At 39.5% G+C, this 16,527-nt stretch overlaps 1 protein-coding gene across 2 annotated transcripts in view; it reads right to left on the reverse strand.

Moving 5' to 3' along the window:
• The window catches only part of KIF4A (kinesin family member 4A), a 128,142-nt gene that overhangs the window by 33,401 nt on the left and 78,214 nt on the right, over positions 1 to 16,527 (reverse strand). For both annotated transcript variants that reach the window (XM_081223312.1, XM_081223313.1), the window contains exons 14-20: positions 15,564 to 15,620; positions 14,140 to 14,325; positions 7,582 to 7,685; positions 6,486 to 6,630; positions 5,643 to 5,753; positions 1,876 to 1,959; positions 549 to 662 (exon numbers count right to left, since the gene is read on the reverse strand). In XM_081223312.1, coding sequence (XP_081079438.1) covers positions 549 to 662; positions 1,876 to 1,959; positions 5,643 to 5,753; positions 6,486 to 6,630; positions 7,582 to 7,685; positions 14,140 to 14,325; positions 15,564 to 15,620 — 801 coding nt within the window. The remainder of the gene's footprint in view (positions 1 to 548; positions 663 to 1,875; positions 1,960 to 5,642; positions 5,754 to 6,485; positions 6,631 to 7,581; positions 7,686 to 14,139; positions 14,326 to 15,563; positions 15,621 to 16,527) is intronic.

A 16,527-nucleotide genomic window follows, 5' to 3' on the forward strand; every position in this document is an offset into this window, starting at 1 on the left:
ACAATAAGGCAAGAAAGTTTTTTTTTTAAGGCATACAGAATGGGTAAGGATAAATAAAATTGTCCCTATGTGCAGATGATGTGATCGTCTATGTAGAAAATCCAGTGACAGAAAGCAGATTAATGGCTGCCTGGAGATGGGGCATAGAGGGATAGACTGGGGAGGGGAGGGAGGGATTACAAAGGGGTACGAAGAAAGTTTTGGTCCTGATGGACATTGACTTTATCTTGATTGTGGTGATGATTTAATGGGTGCATATCTGTGTCAAAACTTATTAAACTGTACACTTTAAATATGTATAACTTATTGTAGGTAAAGTATACCTCAATAAAACTTAAAAAATTAACTGAACAGGGGCAGGGATAGAAAGGGTTCACTACTCATGGTCTTTAACAACCGTTCAGAGATAATCATATCTTTAGGAAATAACGCTTTCAGGTAGAACTCCAGATTTTGTAGTGTTTACTTCTAAACGAAAAGACGGCTACTTCCCATTTTTTCCTATCCCCAATGTACATAAGACAAATGGCAGTTCAAGTTGTCCATACCTTCACTCGAGCTGTAGTGCCTTCCATTCCACGGCTCTGAGTCTCCTTCCGCTTTTCTGCGACCTCTCGTTGTTTTTGGAGAGCATCCTTGAGACGCTTGTTGGCAGCTGCTGCCTAAATAAAAATGGCTCATAGTAATGTTGAATTGAAGGGTAGAAAGAACATTCTTCATTAATTATGTATCTGATGATTCATACAGCTAATCATCTGAGAAATACAAATTAGAACCCAGTGAGATGCTTTTACTCAAACCCTGGAGTGGCTACGATGAAAAATAAAATGACTGACAATCCCCAGGTTAGTGAGGATATGGAGCAACTGAAACTCTTATCCATGGCTGGTGTGAGTAAACTTTGGTACAAATACCATGGAAAATGGTTTGTCATTATTAACTAAACTTGAACATACACAATCCCTGGGATTCGTAATTTCCCCACTAGGTATAACTCACCAGAAATGCTCACGTACCTGTGCCAAAAGATACTGAAATGCAAGTTCAGAGCAAACCACCCCTACGTGCAACAGCATTGGTGTTTATTACAATTCTACTACCAAATGAAAGAAACAAGATGCACTTCATTCTCTGTAATTCCCTTCAAAACCAGGAAAAATAATTTGTAGTGTTAGAAGTCAGGACAGTCGTTACCTCTGAGCAAGAGGGAAGGACTCGTCATTTGGAGAGAGAACAGGTGGGGGGTGGGGATGAAGTTCTAAGGTTCTAGTAGTGACTTGTTTGTCTTAGGTTGATGGTTGTGCAGGTTTTTTCACTTTGGAATAACTCGTGGAGATGTACACAATATTTGTGCCCTTTTTAGGTATATATATTCTACTTCAATAAAAGAATTTATATTAACATAATAAAAAATAAAGACATTCTAATTTCTAGCATATTAGTCAAGAAAAATAAAAAATTCTATGGGTTTGAATTCTTATAGGAACGACATTTATAAGTCTCCATGTACATAACACTGGTGAACAGCTACTGCTTTAAAGTCTAGGGGAGGCACACAATTTCAAGGAAGCACTGCAGATTGAAAGCGTCTGGAAATGTCATATATCAGAATTACTCTGCTTTTTGTTTTGTTTTGTTTTGTTTGGAAAGAAGCAAGCCCAATTAGAAAAAAATCCTTATTTGAATAGTGCCATTTTCATCAGGTTTTTATCTGCTCACAGTTCATGACAAACAGGGATCAATACTTAGGAACTGCTGGTCAAGACTGTTATCCCTGGTTTCTCAGGACACTGGCTCATTTAAGGGATACTACTCTGCCATCATCCAAGCCTGAAAGTGATAATACACTTGACCTAGCAGATTGGATTTTCTTACCTCCTCAGTTTTACGTCTGAGCACATTAGACTGTTTCTGGAAGCATCTTTCAAGTTTGAGCAGTTCATATTGCCTCTTACGGTCCTGAGAAGAAAAGAGTCAGACTTTTCATTGCTATTCAGCTAGCTAAAATAAAACCTTATAATGTAACTGAAGAGTCTTTCAATGGTATAGTCATTATGGAAATCAGTATGGAGGTTCCTTAAAAAATTAAAAATAGAAAGACCATATGATCTGACAATCTCATTACTGGGTATAAATATATCCAAAGGAAATGAAATCAGTATCTTGAAGAGATATCTGCATTCCCATATTCATTGCAGCATTATTCACAATAACCAAGATATGGAAACAACCTAAGTTGACAACCTAAGTTGACCTAAGTTGTTGACAAATGAATGGATAAAGAAAATGTGGTACGTGTGTACAGTTGATGCCTGAACAACGTGGGGTTAGGGGTGTCAACCCCCATGCAGTCGAAAATTCGTGTGTAGCTTTACAGTTGGCCCTCCATATCTGTGGTTCTGCATCCATGGATTCAACCAGCTGCGGATAGTATAGTAGTGTAGTATTTACTATTGAAAAAAATACATGTATAAGTTGACCCACGCAGTTGAAACCCATGTTGTTCAAGGGTCAACTGCATATACAATGGAATATCATTCAGTCACATACAAGGAAATCCTGCCATTTGCAACAACATGGATGAACCTGGAGGTCACTGTGGTAAGTGAAATAAACCAGACTGAGAAAGACAAATACTATATGATCTCACTTATATGTGAAATCTAAAAAAGTCAAACTCATATAACCAGACAGTAGAATGATAGTTACCAGGTACTGGGGAGGGGATGGGGGCAGTGAGGAAAATGGGGAAAGGTTGGTCAAAGGGTACAAACTTTTAGTTATAAAATGAATAAGTTCTGGGGATCTATGTATAGCATAGTAACTATAGTTAGTAATACTATACTATATACTTGAAATTTGTTAGGAGAGTAGATCTTAAGTGTTCTCCCTACACTGAAAAGAAGGGGTAACTATGTGAGGTGATGGATGTGTTGCAATCAGGAAATGTGATATCTCCAAATTTATTATTCTCTTTAAAGATTGTTATAACTATTCTGGGTCACCTGCATCTCCACATGACTTTTAGGATCAGCATGTGAATTTCTACCAATAAGCTAGAGGAAATTTGGTTGGGACTGTGTTGAATCTGTAGATCAATCTGAGGGGGTATTCCAACTTAAGAATATTAAGTCTTCCCATCCATGAGCATGGATTATTGCTCCATGTATTTAGATCTTTTAAAAAAATTAATTAATTTATTTTTTGGCTGTGTTGGGTCTTCATTGCTGTGTGCAGGCTTTCTCTAGTTGCGGCGAGTGGGGGCTACTCTTCATTGTGGTGCGTGGGCTTCTCATTGTGGAGGCTTCTCTTGTTGTGGAGCACAGACTCTACGCATGCGGGCTTCAGTAGTTGTGGCGCACGGGCTTAGTTGCTCCGCAGCATGTGGGATCTTCCCAGACCAGGGCTCAAACCCATGTCCCTTGCATTGGCAGGCGGATTCTTAACCACTGCGCCAGCAGGGAAGCCCTATTTTGATCTTGAATTAATTCAATGATGTAGTTTTTAGTGTATAAGTCTTACACCTGTTAAGCTTATTCCTAAGTATTTTATTCTTATTGATGTTATTATAAAAGGAACTTTCTTAATTTCATTTTCAAATTGTTAGTGAATAGAAACACAACCAAATTTTGTGCATTGAACTTATGTCCTGCAACCCTGCTGAACACATGTATTAGTTCTAATAGTTTTCAGTTGATTCTCTAGGATTTTCCACATACAAGATCATGTCATCTCTAATAGAGATAGTTTTGCTTTTTCCTTTCCAATCTGGATGCCTTTCATATATTTTACTTGCCTAAGTGTTCTGGCTAGAACCTCCAGGACAATGTTGAATAGAAGTGGCGAGAGTGGATACCCTTGTCTTGTTCCTGATCTGATGAGGATTCAGCTGTTAATTTTATTGGGATTTCTTTGTATGTGAGGAGTCATTTTATCTTGTTGCTTTTAAGTTTTTTGTCTTTGTCTTTCAACCATTGGACATGATGTGTCTTGGGTGTTGATCTCTTTGCATTTACCCTACTTGTAGTTGATTGAGCTTCTTAGATGTGTAGATTAATGTTTTTCATCAAACTTAGAAAGTTTTCAGTCATTAGAGCTTTGAATATTTTGACTGCTGTTTCATTTATTGTTCTCATGGAGCTACCAGTCTCCTCTTAATTGCTCACCACCAAAATTTCCATTGTTTTTGACAGCACCTTTAGGTTTTAACTTCCCCAGACTCTGTCCCCAAATAAAGTCAGTCCCCTTAGGGAGAGCTGTATTCCTATGGCCTGCCCCTCCCCCTGGGCAGAACCCTCTGCACCACTGCTTAGGACCTGGGGGTGGGGACAGAAGCCCACTTCTCTGAGTGACATCTCTGTTCTATGAGTAGGCTGCTGGCCAGTGGCAGCACACCCTATTTTTCTTGGCTGGTCTCCTGACATGGAACCTACATCCTATGATTAGATGGGTTATGGTAGTCAGACCCCAGTAGTCCTGGTCTTTTGCAGCATGGATACAGCTTCCACCCTCTGCATGGAGGCTAGGTGGAAGAAGGGATCCCCAGATCTCTTGGCTTCTCTTGCCTGAAACAAAGCTTCAGCAACATGGAGCTGAGGGGGATGAAGGGAGAGAGTTGGTCGTGGCTCATATGCCACAGACTATTGTTGTTCTTACTCAGATTTAGCAGATTTCCTTGAATAATTGTTTCCTTGCTGTATGCCCTTAGGACAATACATTTCACCAGTTGTGCTTCTTTTGCTGGGAAGAGAGTCCACAAAGCTCCTCATGTCACCATTCCTGAAGTACTTCTCTCATTTCTTGACCCAACATATCACATTCTGGCCAATTCTTAAAATTACCCCAAATTAATGTCCTTTCCAGTGTGCTTTCCAAGAACATTGTTACTACTCTAATTCAGGCCCTTATTATCTTTCTGGATGATGCAATATCTGCTTAACTTGTGTTCTGGCCTCCAGTTTCTCAATACTTCAGTTTGTTCTACACCTGACTCCCAGATGTATCTTTGGAAAGCAGTACTTTGCTGATAGCACTTTGTTTCTCAAAAACCTTAAAAATCTTTACACTGCTAACAAAATACAGTTCAAACTTCCTAGATCTTTAACAATCCAGATTCAACTTGTCTTTCCAATGGAATCTTTTCCTACTGTCTTTCATCCCACCTGGATCATTCGCTATTCCTTGAATATTCCTACAAAGTTGTCATCTCTGTATCTTTGTTCCTGCTCTTCCATTTATCTGGAATGCCTGCATTTATCTCTTCAAAATCCTCCCTATTCTTCAAGGTCTTTTCAGTCCAACTGGAAGTGTGCTTCCCTTTCTTAATTACATTGGTATTTTAGACTATTTGTAAAGCACAAGTCTCTTTATTTCTTGTATTGAAGAAAATCATGCTTATGTCTCATTTTCCCCTTTAGACAAGACAGTCTTCAAGAGCAAAACACATATACTACTCATCTTTCTATTTTCCATGGTATCTAGTGGATAGTATCTTGCACGTAGTAGACGTTTAATAAATAGTTGTTAAATTCATGAATGTATCATATATTTAGAGATACCAGCTGTTTGAAGAGAAGCTTTAATGTTAGTCAGCCCAGAAAAGGGTTCATTAGGTAGGACTTTGAGAAATTGTAGTTACTTACCCGTTCTTTTAACTGGATTACTTCTTTGTCTTTTTGTTGCTTCCACTGTCTAAACCTCTCAGCATCCTCTTTCATCTGACGCATTAACTGTACCCGCTGGTTTTTCATCACCTGTAGAAACAAAAACCAGCACGAATAGTAGTCATCTGCACTTATTCTGGGCTGATGTACAGATGGATAGACTAACCATTAAGAAGAGAGAAAAAAATCCAGAGCTGAGCTGAGAAGTCTGCCAACAGACTTTCTGATTACGTTTGCAATACCACTTGCTATGCTTGCATAGACTATACAAATGAACGCTCTGAATAATAGAAAAAATGTACCTACGAGCTAAATCCAGCCCTAAATTCACTGCATATAAATGAAATTTCAAGGAAGTATCTACTGAGTCTCAAGGACAAATCTACCTAGCAACCACTGTATTCGAATAGTTTCAGTACAATGACCTGTAACCACCACTTTGTACATGTCAGAAGTTGAACATTCAATGACTGAAAATTTTCTCCGTGTGTCTGTTGTTTTGCAACCACTTTGCAAAATTATTCCACATGATCATGTCAAGTGGTCAGAATGTCACCACTAAATATTAAGGTATCCTTGCCTTTTGGTTTCAGAGAATCTAACATGAAAACTCTGAATGTCAAAGCAGAGTTTTGTTATTCAGATTCTAGATGGCTAACACAATGTCCTACAAAAGGGACTTTTGTAGAGATTCAAACACTTGAAATGATGGGCCCTGCCTGCTACTTTCTCACCTGCAAACACCTCTGTAGTATAATTCTAAATAAAACACCTATGTTTGTAAGTTTCTATAGGGTAAATGCAAGGATGAGAGTTTATTACCCGTATTTCCTGGTTCAGTTTGGAGACGGTATGCTCTGTGGATTCTTTCAGCTTCAGAAGTTTAGACTGCTCGTTCAGTTTCTTCTTCAGATCAGCTATTTGACCCTCTAGCTCCTGGAGACGTTTCCGGCGGCGCTCACTCAACCTAAACACAGATGTTGTAGGAATGAGGACTAGCAGCAGCAAAGTCTGACTCCAAAAGACATAATATTAGACTCCCAGGTTCACAACCCTGATATATATAAAATAGGCGACCAGTCACATAGCCATCTTTAAATAATGAATCCCACCCAAACAACCAAAACCATCTCAACGCTGGGAGCTAAAGAGTAAAGGAAATTTTTTGCGTAAGTAACAATGTAGCTACCTCAATACACTACTCTCTCACAACTCTGCATTAAAAGGATGGTTCTTTGAAGGCATTTCACTTCACTTGAGCGTAAGGAATAATTCCGATGATTGTTACACAAGTCTGAGATAGAAAGTAAACATTCAACTTTTAAGAACATGAACTTTAGATACTATACAGAGATATAACAGAATCACTAAGTAAAAAGAAGGTAGAATAGCCAATAAAGACAAAGGTCTAAGGGAGTGTAGGATATTCTGGTAATTTGTCTTGGTTTTATTCTTAACTGGCTAAGGGATGGCTAGATTGATTTTTCATTTGCTAGTCTGAATATTAATTCTATTCACAAACGAATTTACCATCAGCACAGGGACAAAGAAACTGTTGCTGTCTGGTAGGTCTGATAATCTTTCAAAATACAGCTCAAATGCTAACTTCTTATAAAGCTTTCCTTGATCATGCCAGCCTGAACTGATATCTCCTGCCTCTGAACTCTTAAAGCCATTACTGCCTAAGAAATTTATTTGGCTGCTAATCATATGCTGTGTTATGGCATTCTTTTACTGTCACCATGAGATGTTATTTAAAATCTCAGTTCCTTAGCTTTTCTTTTGTTTTAGGTCTCCTCTCCATAATTAGGTTTAAATCCTGTAGGGGCAGGAAATGGCTCTTTCACTTCTCTGTTTCGTCTATGGCTCTTCATACACGGTTTGGGACTTGAAATAATAGTATTGACTTTTTTCTTACTTGGCTTGGTTGACATCCTTCTTTGTTGTCTGAAGTTCAAGAACCAATTCTTCTTTTTCCTTTTGCAGATTGATGACTTCCAATTCTAGATTTTTTATGTTATCCTAGAAATGTTATAGGTCGAGAGAAATAAAGCATTACAAGGCAAAGCAAGAAAATCACTTCAACATCTCATGTCTTAAGGAACTAGGCATTCAACTTTACCACTTCGATTGCACACTAAAAGCATTTGTACTTGATTTGATGGAGAATGAATTTATATAGTGGGAAAAGTACGAACTTGGAATCCCAAGGCCTGGGTTTAAACCTTGAGTCCAGCACATCCTACCTAAACAACTTAAGGAAAGCCATTTCATCTCTTTTAGCCTTAGTTTCTATGCAAACAAGAGTTAATGTGGCAGGCCTGAGACTGATATCCTAAAAACAGACCTGGCTTGCAAGTTGGACCTCGGCTCATGTCTGGGATCTTGGATTTTGGTAGGATTCCCACCATCTCCTAACTGATAAGAGTGGCTCATTATGCATAAACTGTGTAAACAGTATGATTTATCCTGAACACATGCTTTCCTTCTGGGAGTCTAGATTTTTTTTATGTGCTAGGCAGAGAATGCCTACATGAATTACTGCTGCTAACAATCCTGGACTCCTAGGCTCAGGGGAGCTTCCCTGATAGACAACATTTCACACATGTTGTCAAAACCCATTGCTGGAGGAATTAAGTAAATACTATGTGACTTCATCGGAAGAAGACTCTTGGAAGCTTGCACCTGGTTTCCTTCAGACCTTGCCCCATGTGCTATTTCCCTTTGCTGATTTTGTTTTGTATACTTCCACTGTAATAAACCTTACACTGAGTCCTGTGAGTCCTCCTGGTGAATCATTGAACCTGGGGGTGGTCTTGGGGACCCCCGAGAGTTTTCCTATCTATGTAAACAACTAACACCACCTACCTCACAGGGTTGTTGGGAAGACTGAATAAGATAAAAAGTAAAGATATTTTGTAAACTGTAAAGAGCTGCACAAACATTCTTATATTCTGAACTTTCAAACATATGCATTCAATAGCAACTGCAGTTCTGCATGCACTTAGAAAACAAATTCTAGAAACTGAAGTTTGGTAGTTTTTCCAAGGTTGGGAAAACTCAATGAACAGATTCCTTCTTGTTCTCATAACCAAAAGAAGATGAAAGGAAACTGGCTGAATGAGTGGTTGGTAGCCAAGAAGATTATACGAGGGCCTTAGACCAGTACTGAAATGACAAAAAGAAGCAGAGGCAGGTTAGGTGGGGCTGTATCTAAATAGGCAAGAGCTATTTTCCATGAAGTATACTTTTAGTCCTTTCAATCTAATCAATGAAGACCAATCTCACTGCTTTATATACCCTGTATATTTAAACTGGCAATAACGTGTGTGTGTGTGTGTATGTGTACTTACAGAAGTAACACATGAAAACATTCTTGTAAAAAATAATCCAGATAATACATATAAAGGGCAAGTCCCCTTGACTGCCCCACCCCTGCCAAAATTCCAGTCCTCTCTCCAGAAGTAACCATTGTCATCAGCTTGGTTCAGATCTTCCAGACATTTTCTTCCTAGACACTTACATACTATGTATATGGACATGTACATATTCTAGACATTTACATAGAAATGTAAATGCCGTGTGTGTGTGTGTGTGTATTTACTAAATATATTGTGGTAAATGCCTAGAATATATAATAATATATGTAAATAAATAGATTATAAAATAATATATATACACACGTGTGCATATATGTATGTATATGTGTGTACTTAACTGAAATATGTTAAAGACAAACAGTTACATTATATGTAGATAATATTCTGTAACTTGCCTTTTTTTTAAAAACTTTGTCTTGGAGATTTATTTATATCAGTGCATACAGATCTATCTCATTCTTTTTGTTGCCATAATGAAACATTATTGTACATGCCTTCTGTGCACACGTGCAAGGTTTTTCTAGGGTAGAGACAAGTGGAATTACAGGGTCATGGGGGTACACATTTTCAATTTGAATAGATACTGCCAAATTGTCCCCCAAAGTGGTTATTCCAATTTACACTCTCGCTAGCTATGTATGAGAGTACTTATTTCCCTGCACCCCTGTCAACATTTGATATTGCTACACTTCAAAATTTTTACCAATGGGATGGGTAAAAAAATATTATCTTGGGCTTCCCTGGTGGCGCAGTGGTTGAGAGTCCGCCTGCCGATGCAGGGGACACGGGTTCGTGCCCCGGTCCGGGAAGATCCCACATGCCGTGGAGCGGCTGGGCCCGTGAGCCATGGCCGCTGAGCCTGCGCGTCCGGAGCCTGTGCTCCGCAACGGGAGAGGTCACAACAGTGAGAGGCCCGCGTTGACTCCTGGGTTATTATAATTCATGGTAGTCTTCACTAACAAGAACTTATACCTCCTCAGATTTTTCTATAGCAATTCTTTACAGTGACAGGAAAAATATTGTTTAGAACAAAAAACTACCTTTATTTCTTAGAAAAAGAGAGACATTTACATGTGATTAAAAGGTACTGTTAACATTAAGAATTTATTTCCTTTTAACTTTAAGGTTTGGAAGCTCAAGCATATTTGATTCCAAGGGAATAAAAGGACAAGTTATCCTACTACAGCTATAGCTATAGATCATTACTAGCACCCCCTCATAGGGTTAGAAGTACACTGGGGGAACATATGTTCCTGCGTTTCTAGGCAAGAGTACAAGAAGAGAGGAATAATTTCTCAGCCTTATTGTTAATCCTTCGTTTATCCTGGAAAGGCCAAAATACGTTCAACCTAAAAAAGGCTGCATGTTATGTCCTGTTAGTATGGAGGATTGAGCTATGTATTTAACTTGCTCTCTCCTAAAACCCACTACAATGACCTCCCAAAAGGGTATAAATCAACATGGATGAAGAGAGCAGTCAAGAGATATAAACAAACTTTTTTGGATGAGGAAAATAGTTGGATAAGTGGTAACTGAATTAGAGTAGAAAAAACTAAACCATGACTCCTATAGGACAAATGTCAAGAAGTAACAAGCCAATTTGTACCATAGCACCACAAAGAGAAGAGGTTTCCTCTCTGGAGAGGCTGAACCTGACAGGCTGGACTCATAGGCAGCAGACACAGCAAAAGGCAGGGATAAAGTAACATACTACTGATAGGGGATTAAATAAAAGTCTGTGTAGAACTGGAGAGACTTCAACTCCCTTATTTCCTCTGAGTTACCAGAAATAGGGCATATTGCTACTCTCCCCACACAACTCCAGGCAGGAGAATGAAAGATTTCTTTATTGGAAACTGACCAGCCCAGAGAAACCTATGCATACAGAGCTTCCTATTGGCTATTAGTGTCTCACTGTTAAATATGAATGGACAACCAAAGATCACTGGAAATTTGAAGAAAGCTTCTTACATGAAAGACCAAATCAAACACACTAAAGAAAGGAATTTGAATGAAACAGAGGCAAGGCAGGAAGAAGAAAACTTCAACAAAATTTAATTTCTATCCTTAGAGATGAGCACTGCATCCATGAAAAAAAAGAAGAGAAGGCTATAAAAAGGAACAATTAGAGGATTTTAAAAAATCTTAGAAATAGGCAAATAAAAAAATTCACCAGAAGGAGTGCAAGGAAATCTCCCAGAGAATGGAATAAAAAGACAGAGAAATAGAAAATAGGAGAGGAGATAAGAAAAGCAGAGACTAAATCAAAGAGATCCAATATCTGACTAAGAGGAGTGCAAGAAAAGAAAAAACAGGGACTTCCTGGTGGCATAGTGGTTAAGAATCTGCCTGCCAATGCAGGGGACAGGGGTTCGATCCCTGGTCCAGGAAGATCCCACATGCCATGGAACAACTAAGCCCGTGCGCCACAACTACTGAGACTGCACTCTAGAGCCCATGAGTCACAACTACTGAGCCCGCGTGCACAACTACTGAAGCCTGTGCACCTAGAGTCTGTGCTCCACAACAAGAGAAGCCACCACAATGAGAAGCCCGCACACCACAGTGAAGAGTAGCCTCCACTCGCCGCAACTAGAGAAAGCCCATGTGCAGCAACGAAGACCCAATGTAGCCCAAAAAATAAATAAAAATAAATAAATTTACTAAAAAAAAGAAAAGAAAAAACAAAGAAAATAGAGAGATGGGCATTATTAAAGAAATAATAGAAGAAAACTTCCCACTAAAGAAGAATACAAATTTCTAGATTGAAAGGACCCACCAAGCACCAAGCACAATAAGTGAGAACAGATCCACACCAAGGCACATGATTGTGAAATTAAAGAATACTTGGGGACAAAGAAAAGATCCTGAAAGTTGCCAGAGGGGAGGAAAATACAGGTCAAATAAAAAGAATCAGGAATTATAATGGACTTCTAAACAGCAACATTGGAAATAGAAGACCATGGAGCAAAGCCTTCAAGATTCTGAAAAACGATTCCACTGTAGAATTCTAAACCCAGCCAAACTAACAAGTGTAAGAAACACCACCATCACCACCACCACCACCACAACAACAAAGAGCTATTTTCAGGCATGCAATGGTTTAAAAGATTTTCCTTTCATGTACACTTTCTCAGAAAGTTGTTTGGGTTGTACTCCACCAACACAAAGGAGTAGCCCAAGAATGAGGAAGACATGGAATCGGTTTCAACACAGAGACGAGAAGTGAAGCAGGTTCCCAGGACGACGGTCCCAGGCTGATGGCTGGGCAGTAGGCCTAGAGAAAGCAAACCAGAACAAAAGATTCCAAGAGGGTTGTCTTCAAGAAAGAAATGGATTGATAAATTACCTGGTATGTTTGACTACTGAGAGGAGCTTTATAATTCTGTTAAGAAGTTTGGAGATAAATTATTGACAGGTAAATAGCAGACTAAGTAAATGAAAAAATGAGATTATTATTACTATTGTGATTATTATTATTATTATTGGCCATGCTACGTGGCTTGAGGGATCTTAGTTCCCTGACCAGGGACTGGACCCGGGCCCACAGCAGTAAAAGCCCCCAGTCCCAACCACTGGACTGCCAGGGAACTCCCAAAATTAACTTCAGGAAATGCAAAAGGCTGTATAAGAAAGGAAATGGAATCATAGTACACTATGTGGCTCAGTTATAAAACTTACGTAATCATAAAATTTAAACACTAAATATTCATTTAATCAAAAAGTGTGATATAACCATTTTGAAAGATAGAGGTGAGGCAGTGTGCATGGGGGGATGTATAAGAGAGCTATATTCCCATCTCCCATAGTGGGAAGTCAATTGAAAATGTCCAAAAATTTTAAAGTGACATAATTATACTACCAACTCTTATCTAGAAATCTGGAGGTAAATGCCAGAAGAAACAGCTTAAAGAACTTAAACTATAAGCCTAGGGAATACGGGAGAAGGTAGTAGGGCAGGATATTGCTTTTATTTTTCTGAGCATTGTACTATTTGACCTGTAAAAATGATATACATGCATTTGTGTGACATAAATAAAAAATAAGTTTCAAAAAAGTTAAGACTGTGATAACAAAAAGGAAATAACACCTCTGTTGGCAACTCAGTTATTATTTTGTGAGCAACTTCTGCCCTATGGAAAAAAAAGTGGTGAAAATTATTTAGGAGAAACACTTTTCTTGTTTTTACTCTGAAAACTTAGGGGAACTGGTGGTAGAAATGTATGAGTAATACAGGGATTTGTCGAGAACAGCATATAGGACTTTGGGGATGATAGGATATAGCTGAATGGGAAAGCAATCCACCCTTCCCCCTACCAGTTCTGCTAACATCCCTTTGTGGATGGGAAATACCGGGCTACAGGGGAAAATAAGGTCTGGAGCAAGAGTAACCTTGTGGACAACCTAAAAGCCCAAGACTTGTCTTTAAGTAAAGACCTGATTATTAATTAGCAAGGGCCACTTAGGACTACCACTAGGAAAAGCAGTTTAGCCATTTGCCAAGTCATGTGACATCCACTACAAGTGTCTTCATAATTCTCACTATAACCCAGACCGTCTACTAAGAGATGTACCTTTCTTAGAATCCCAGCATAGTTATTAGAACAAAATTTCTCTACAAGTAGGGACCACATTTATTATAACATTATCTAACTATTTATTAAATACCTGTTGCATAAGTAAGGTATTAGATTAAATGAAAGAAAATTACAGTTTCTTTATACTGAATGTATCCTTTTTTTTTTTTTTGCGGTACGCGGGCCTCTCACGGTTGTGGCCTCTCCCGCTGCAGAGCACAGGCTCCGGACGCGCAGGCTCTGCGGCCATGGCTCACGGGCCCAGCCGCTCTGCGGCATGTGGGATCTTTCCGGACCGGGGCACGACCCCGTGTCCCCCGCATCGGCAGGAAGACTCCCAACCACTGCGCCACCAGGGAAGCCCGAATGTATCCTTTTTTTAACCAGCAGTACAACTCCAGTTGTACTATGCACATTATGTTGCCTTGTCATCATCAAAAACGGTGTGCCTGTTTTCTTCCCATACTACTAAAGAGAGATGGTAGACATGAACATTACGTGCCCTAGTAAATATTGTACCTGGTACTGGAACTCGATAGGCTGTAGTTGGCTGTCATTCTGAGTCATTTTCTTGGCTAGGGCCTCTTTCAGTGCAAGGGCTTTATTCAACTCAACCAGCTCCTTAGACATCTGAGCTTGACGTAGAGCATGCTGAGTGGTGAAAGCATCAGAAGACCTGCTGCTCCCTGGACTGATTTCCACTTGCTGGAAAAGATCAGGATAATGATTTGTGAGAGGAACAAGCAATTGGAGTTCCTTAGGCACTGTTTCATCAAGTCTCACAGCCACTTCTCCATTATCAGTACCTCTGTTCTTTTTTTTTTTAAGTACCTCTGTTCTTTTAAAACTGTAGCTTCTCAAACATTTGCTTTAAACATCAGAAGTAAATTGAGCTAACCTATTTCTCTGCTCTCACAAGAACCTTATTTCTTATATCCTTTAACTGATTCTTTTAGAGTGAGCCAAGTTTCTTGCTCTTTCCTTTATGCGTCTGGCCAACACTTTTTTTGTGTGTGTGATACGCGGGCCTCTCACTGTTGTGGCCTCTCCCGTTGCGGAGCACAGGCTCCGGACGCACAGGCTCAGCGGCCATGGCTCACGGGCTTAGCCGCTCTGCGGCATGTAGGATCTTCCCGGACCGGGGCACGAACCCGTGTCCCCTGCATCAGCAGGCGGACTCTCAACCACTGTGCCACCAGGGAAGCCCTGGCCAACACTTCTTACTTTCACCTTATTAGAGGAGAGAGGGCTCTGGAAATGGCACTTTGGTAATGGTGGAAATGGAGAAGAGGCTTCATTTATTCTCACAGAGCTGACCTCTGGCACCTGATTTACCTCCTATCTTTCTTCTTTCAGAATATAAAAAATACCAACATATATTTGTTTTAGGGAGAAAAAGCTGTCTCAAGCAAACCACTGTCCATCCTTTCATTCTGACTCTACTCTATAGCCTTCAGCAAATATCTAACACATTTTATCTATTCTTGCAACTTGAATGCTCAAAATATTTTCCTTGGTTCTTTTAGCCCTTAACCACTGCATCCACAGAAACGTATGCCGAGAAAAAATTTTCTTCCATTTCTTCTCTAATGCTTTTTTGACTTTGCCATAATTTGCTAATTTGTTTCCTTCTTTGTCTTAACGTGCTAGACAGTTGATGCAGAATACTAGCAACTAATAAGAAATCAGTAAGCCAGACTGCAAATATGGAAAGTGGCATCCCTGAGCAGCTCTGCTTAGCAGTTATACTATTAGAGAGAGATACTATCCAAGTTAGGGATTTTATAGTTAACTGAGGTTTACACTCAAGATTTCTGGATTTCCAAGGCATTCTATATTGAGGATGGTAGCAATCAGGGAGTCTCTTCCTCAGTTGAGTGATAAATCATAAGAAATGGCACAGTTAAAGTTCCTGGTTCTACACAAAGGGGCCAATTACTTACCGCTTCTGGTTCCACTGCAGTATCAATGGCTGCAGCCACACAAGCAACAGTTTCATCCTGCAATGAGAAATGATGTCTCAGTTTAGGAGCTTGCTAGTGGGTTTTATATGGGTTATTTAGCTGTTTTCAAGTGTATATAGAGACCATTTAAGGTGTTGGACCAATTCTGTAGTCACATATACCCCAACAACCACGTTTCTACTTCCCATCTCTCAAGGGTCTGTCTTCTTTATAAAGGTTGATTGTGCAGTCTTCGTAAAAATAGGGTCATGTGGCCACTGACACATTTATTGCAGCTCTCCTGCTCTGCCAGAGTTCACTGGGCTAGAGTGAAACAGCCATTCCAGCAGGCCAAAGTTTAATCCACTTTATAGACTCTACCCTTTCTTTTTCTGTTTTTTACCACTAAGTCTACCTCTATTATAATGTATAGGTCTAGCCAGTTCCATAGACATACCATCTTAAGACCAGACATAGCAAATAAAGGCAATGCAGCAGAAAAGTGAATAGGATGAAGGATTATTTTTGATTTTTATCTTATATCCAGTCAAGGTAGCAAGAGCCCACTCTACAAGGAAATAAACGCCACAGGTGAATGCCCCAGAAAAATGTGCTCATGAAGTCAGACACACTTCAGACTCTGTCCCTCATATACATAGGAACCAATCATATACAGCTACTCCAGGTTGTGGTTAGTTGAAGGGAAAGGGTAAGCACTGATTCCCTCCCAGAGAAGGGCACATTCCTTTTTTGGTCATTAGAACAACAACCACCTAAAAGGGAAACCTAAAACCACTTATTAGGACTAATTTATTTATAGGCTCTCATATGAGCAAGCTCTGTTCTCCCCACTGGAATTTAGGCTTTATTTGGCATTGCAACATAAAGATTACCACTTCTGTTTAAGTGATTCTGCAAAGCCCTGGGAAGAAAGGATTATTTCCAGGATGTCACATGATTAAGG

Source organism: Mesoplodon bidens (genome assembly GCF_964165515.1).
Source record: "Mesoplodon bidens genome assembly, chromosome: X".
NCBI lineage: Eukaryota > Metazoa > Chordata > Mammalia > Artiodactyla > Ziphiidae > Mesoplodon > Mesoplodon bidens.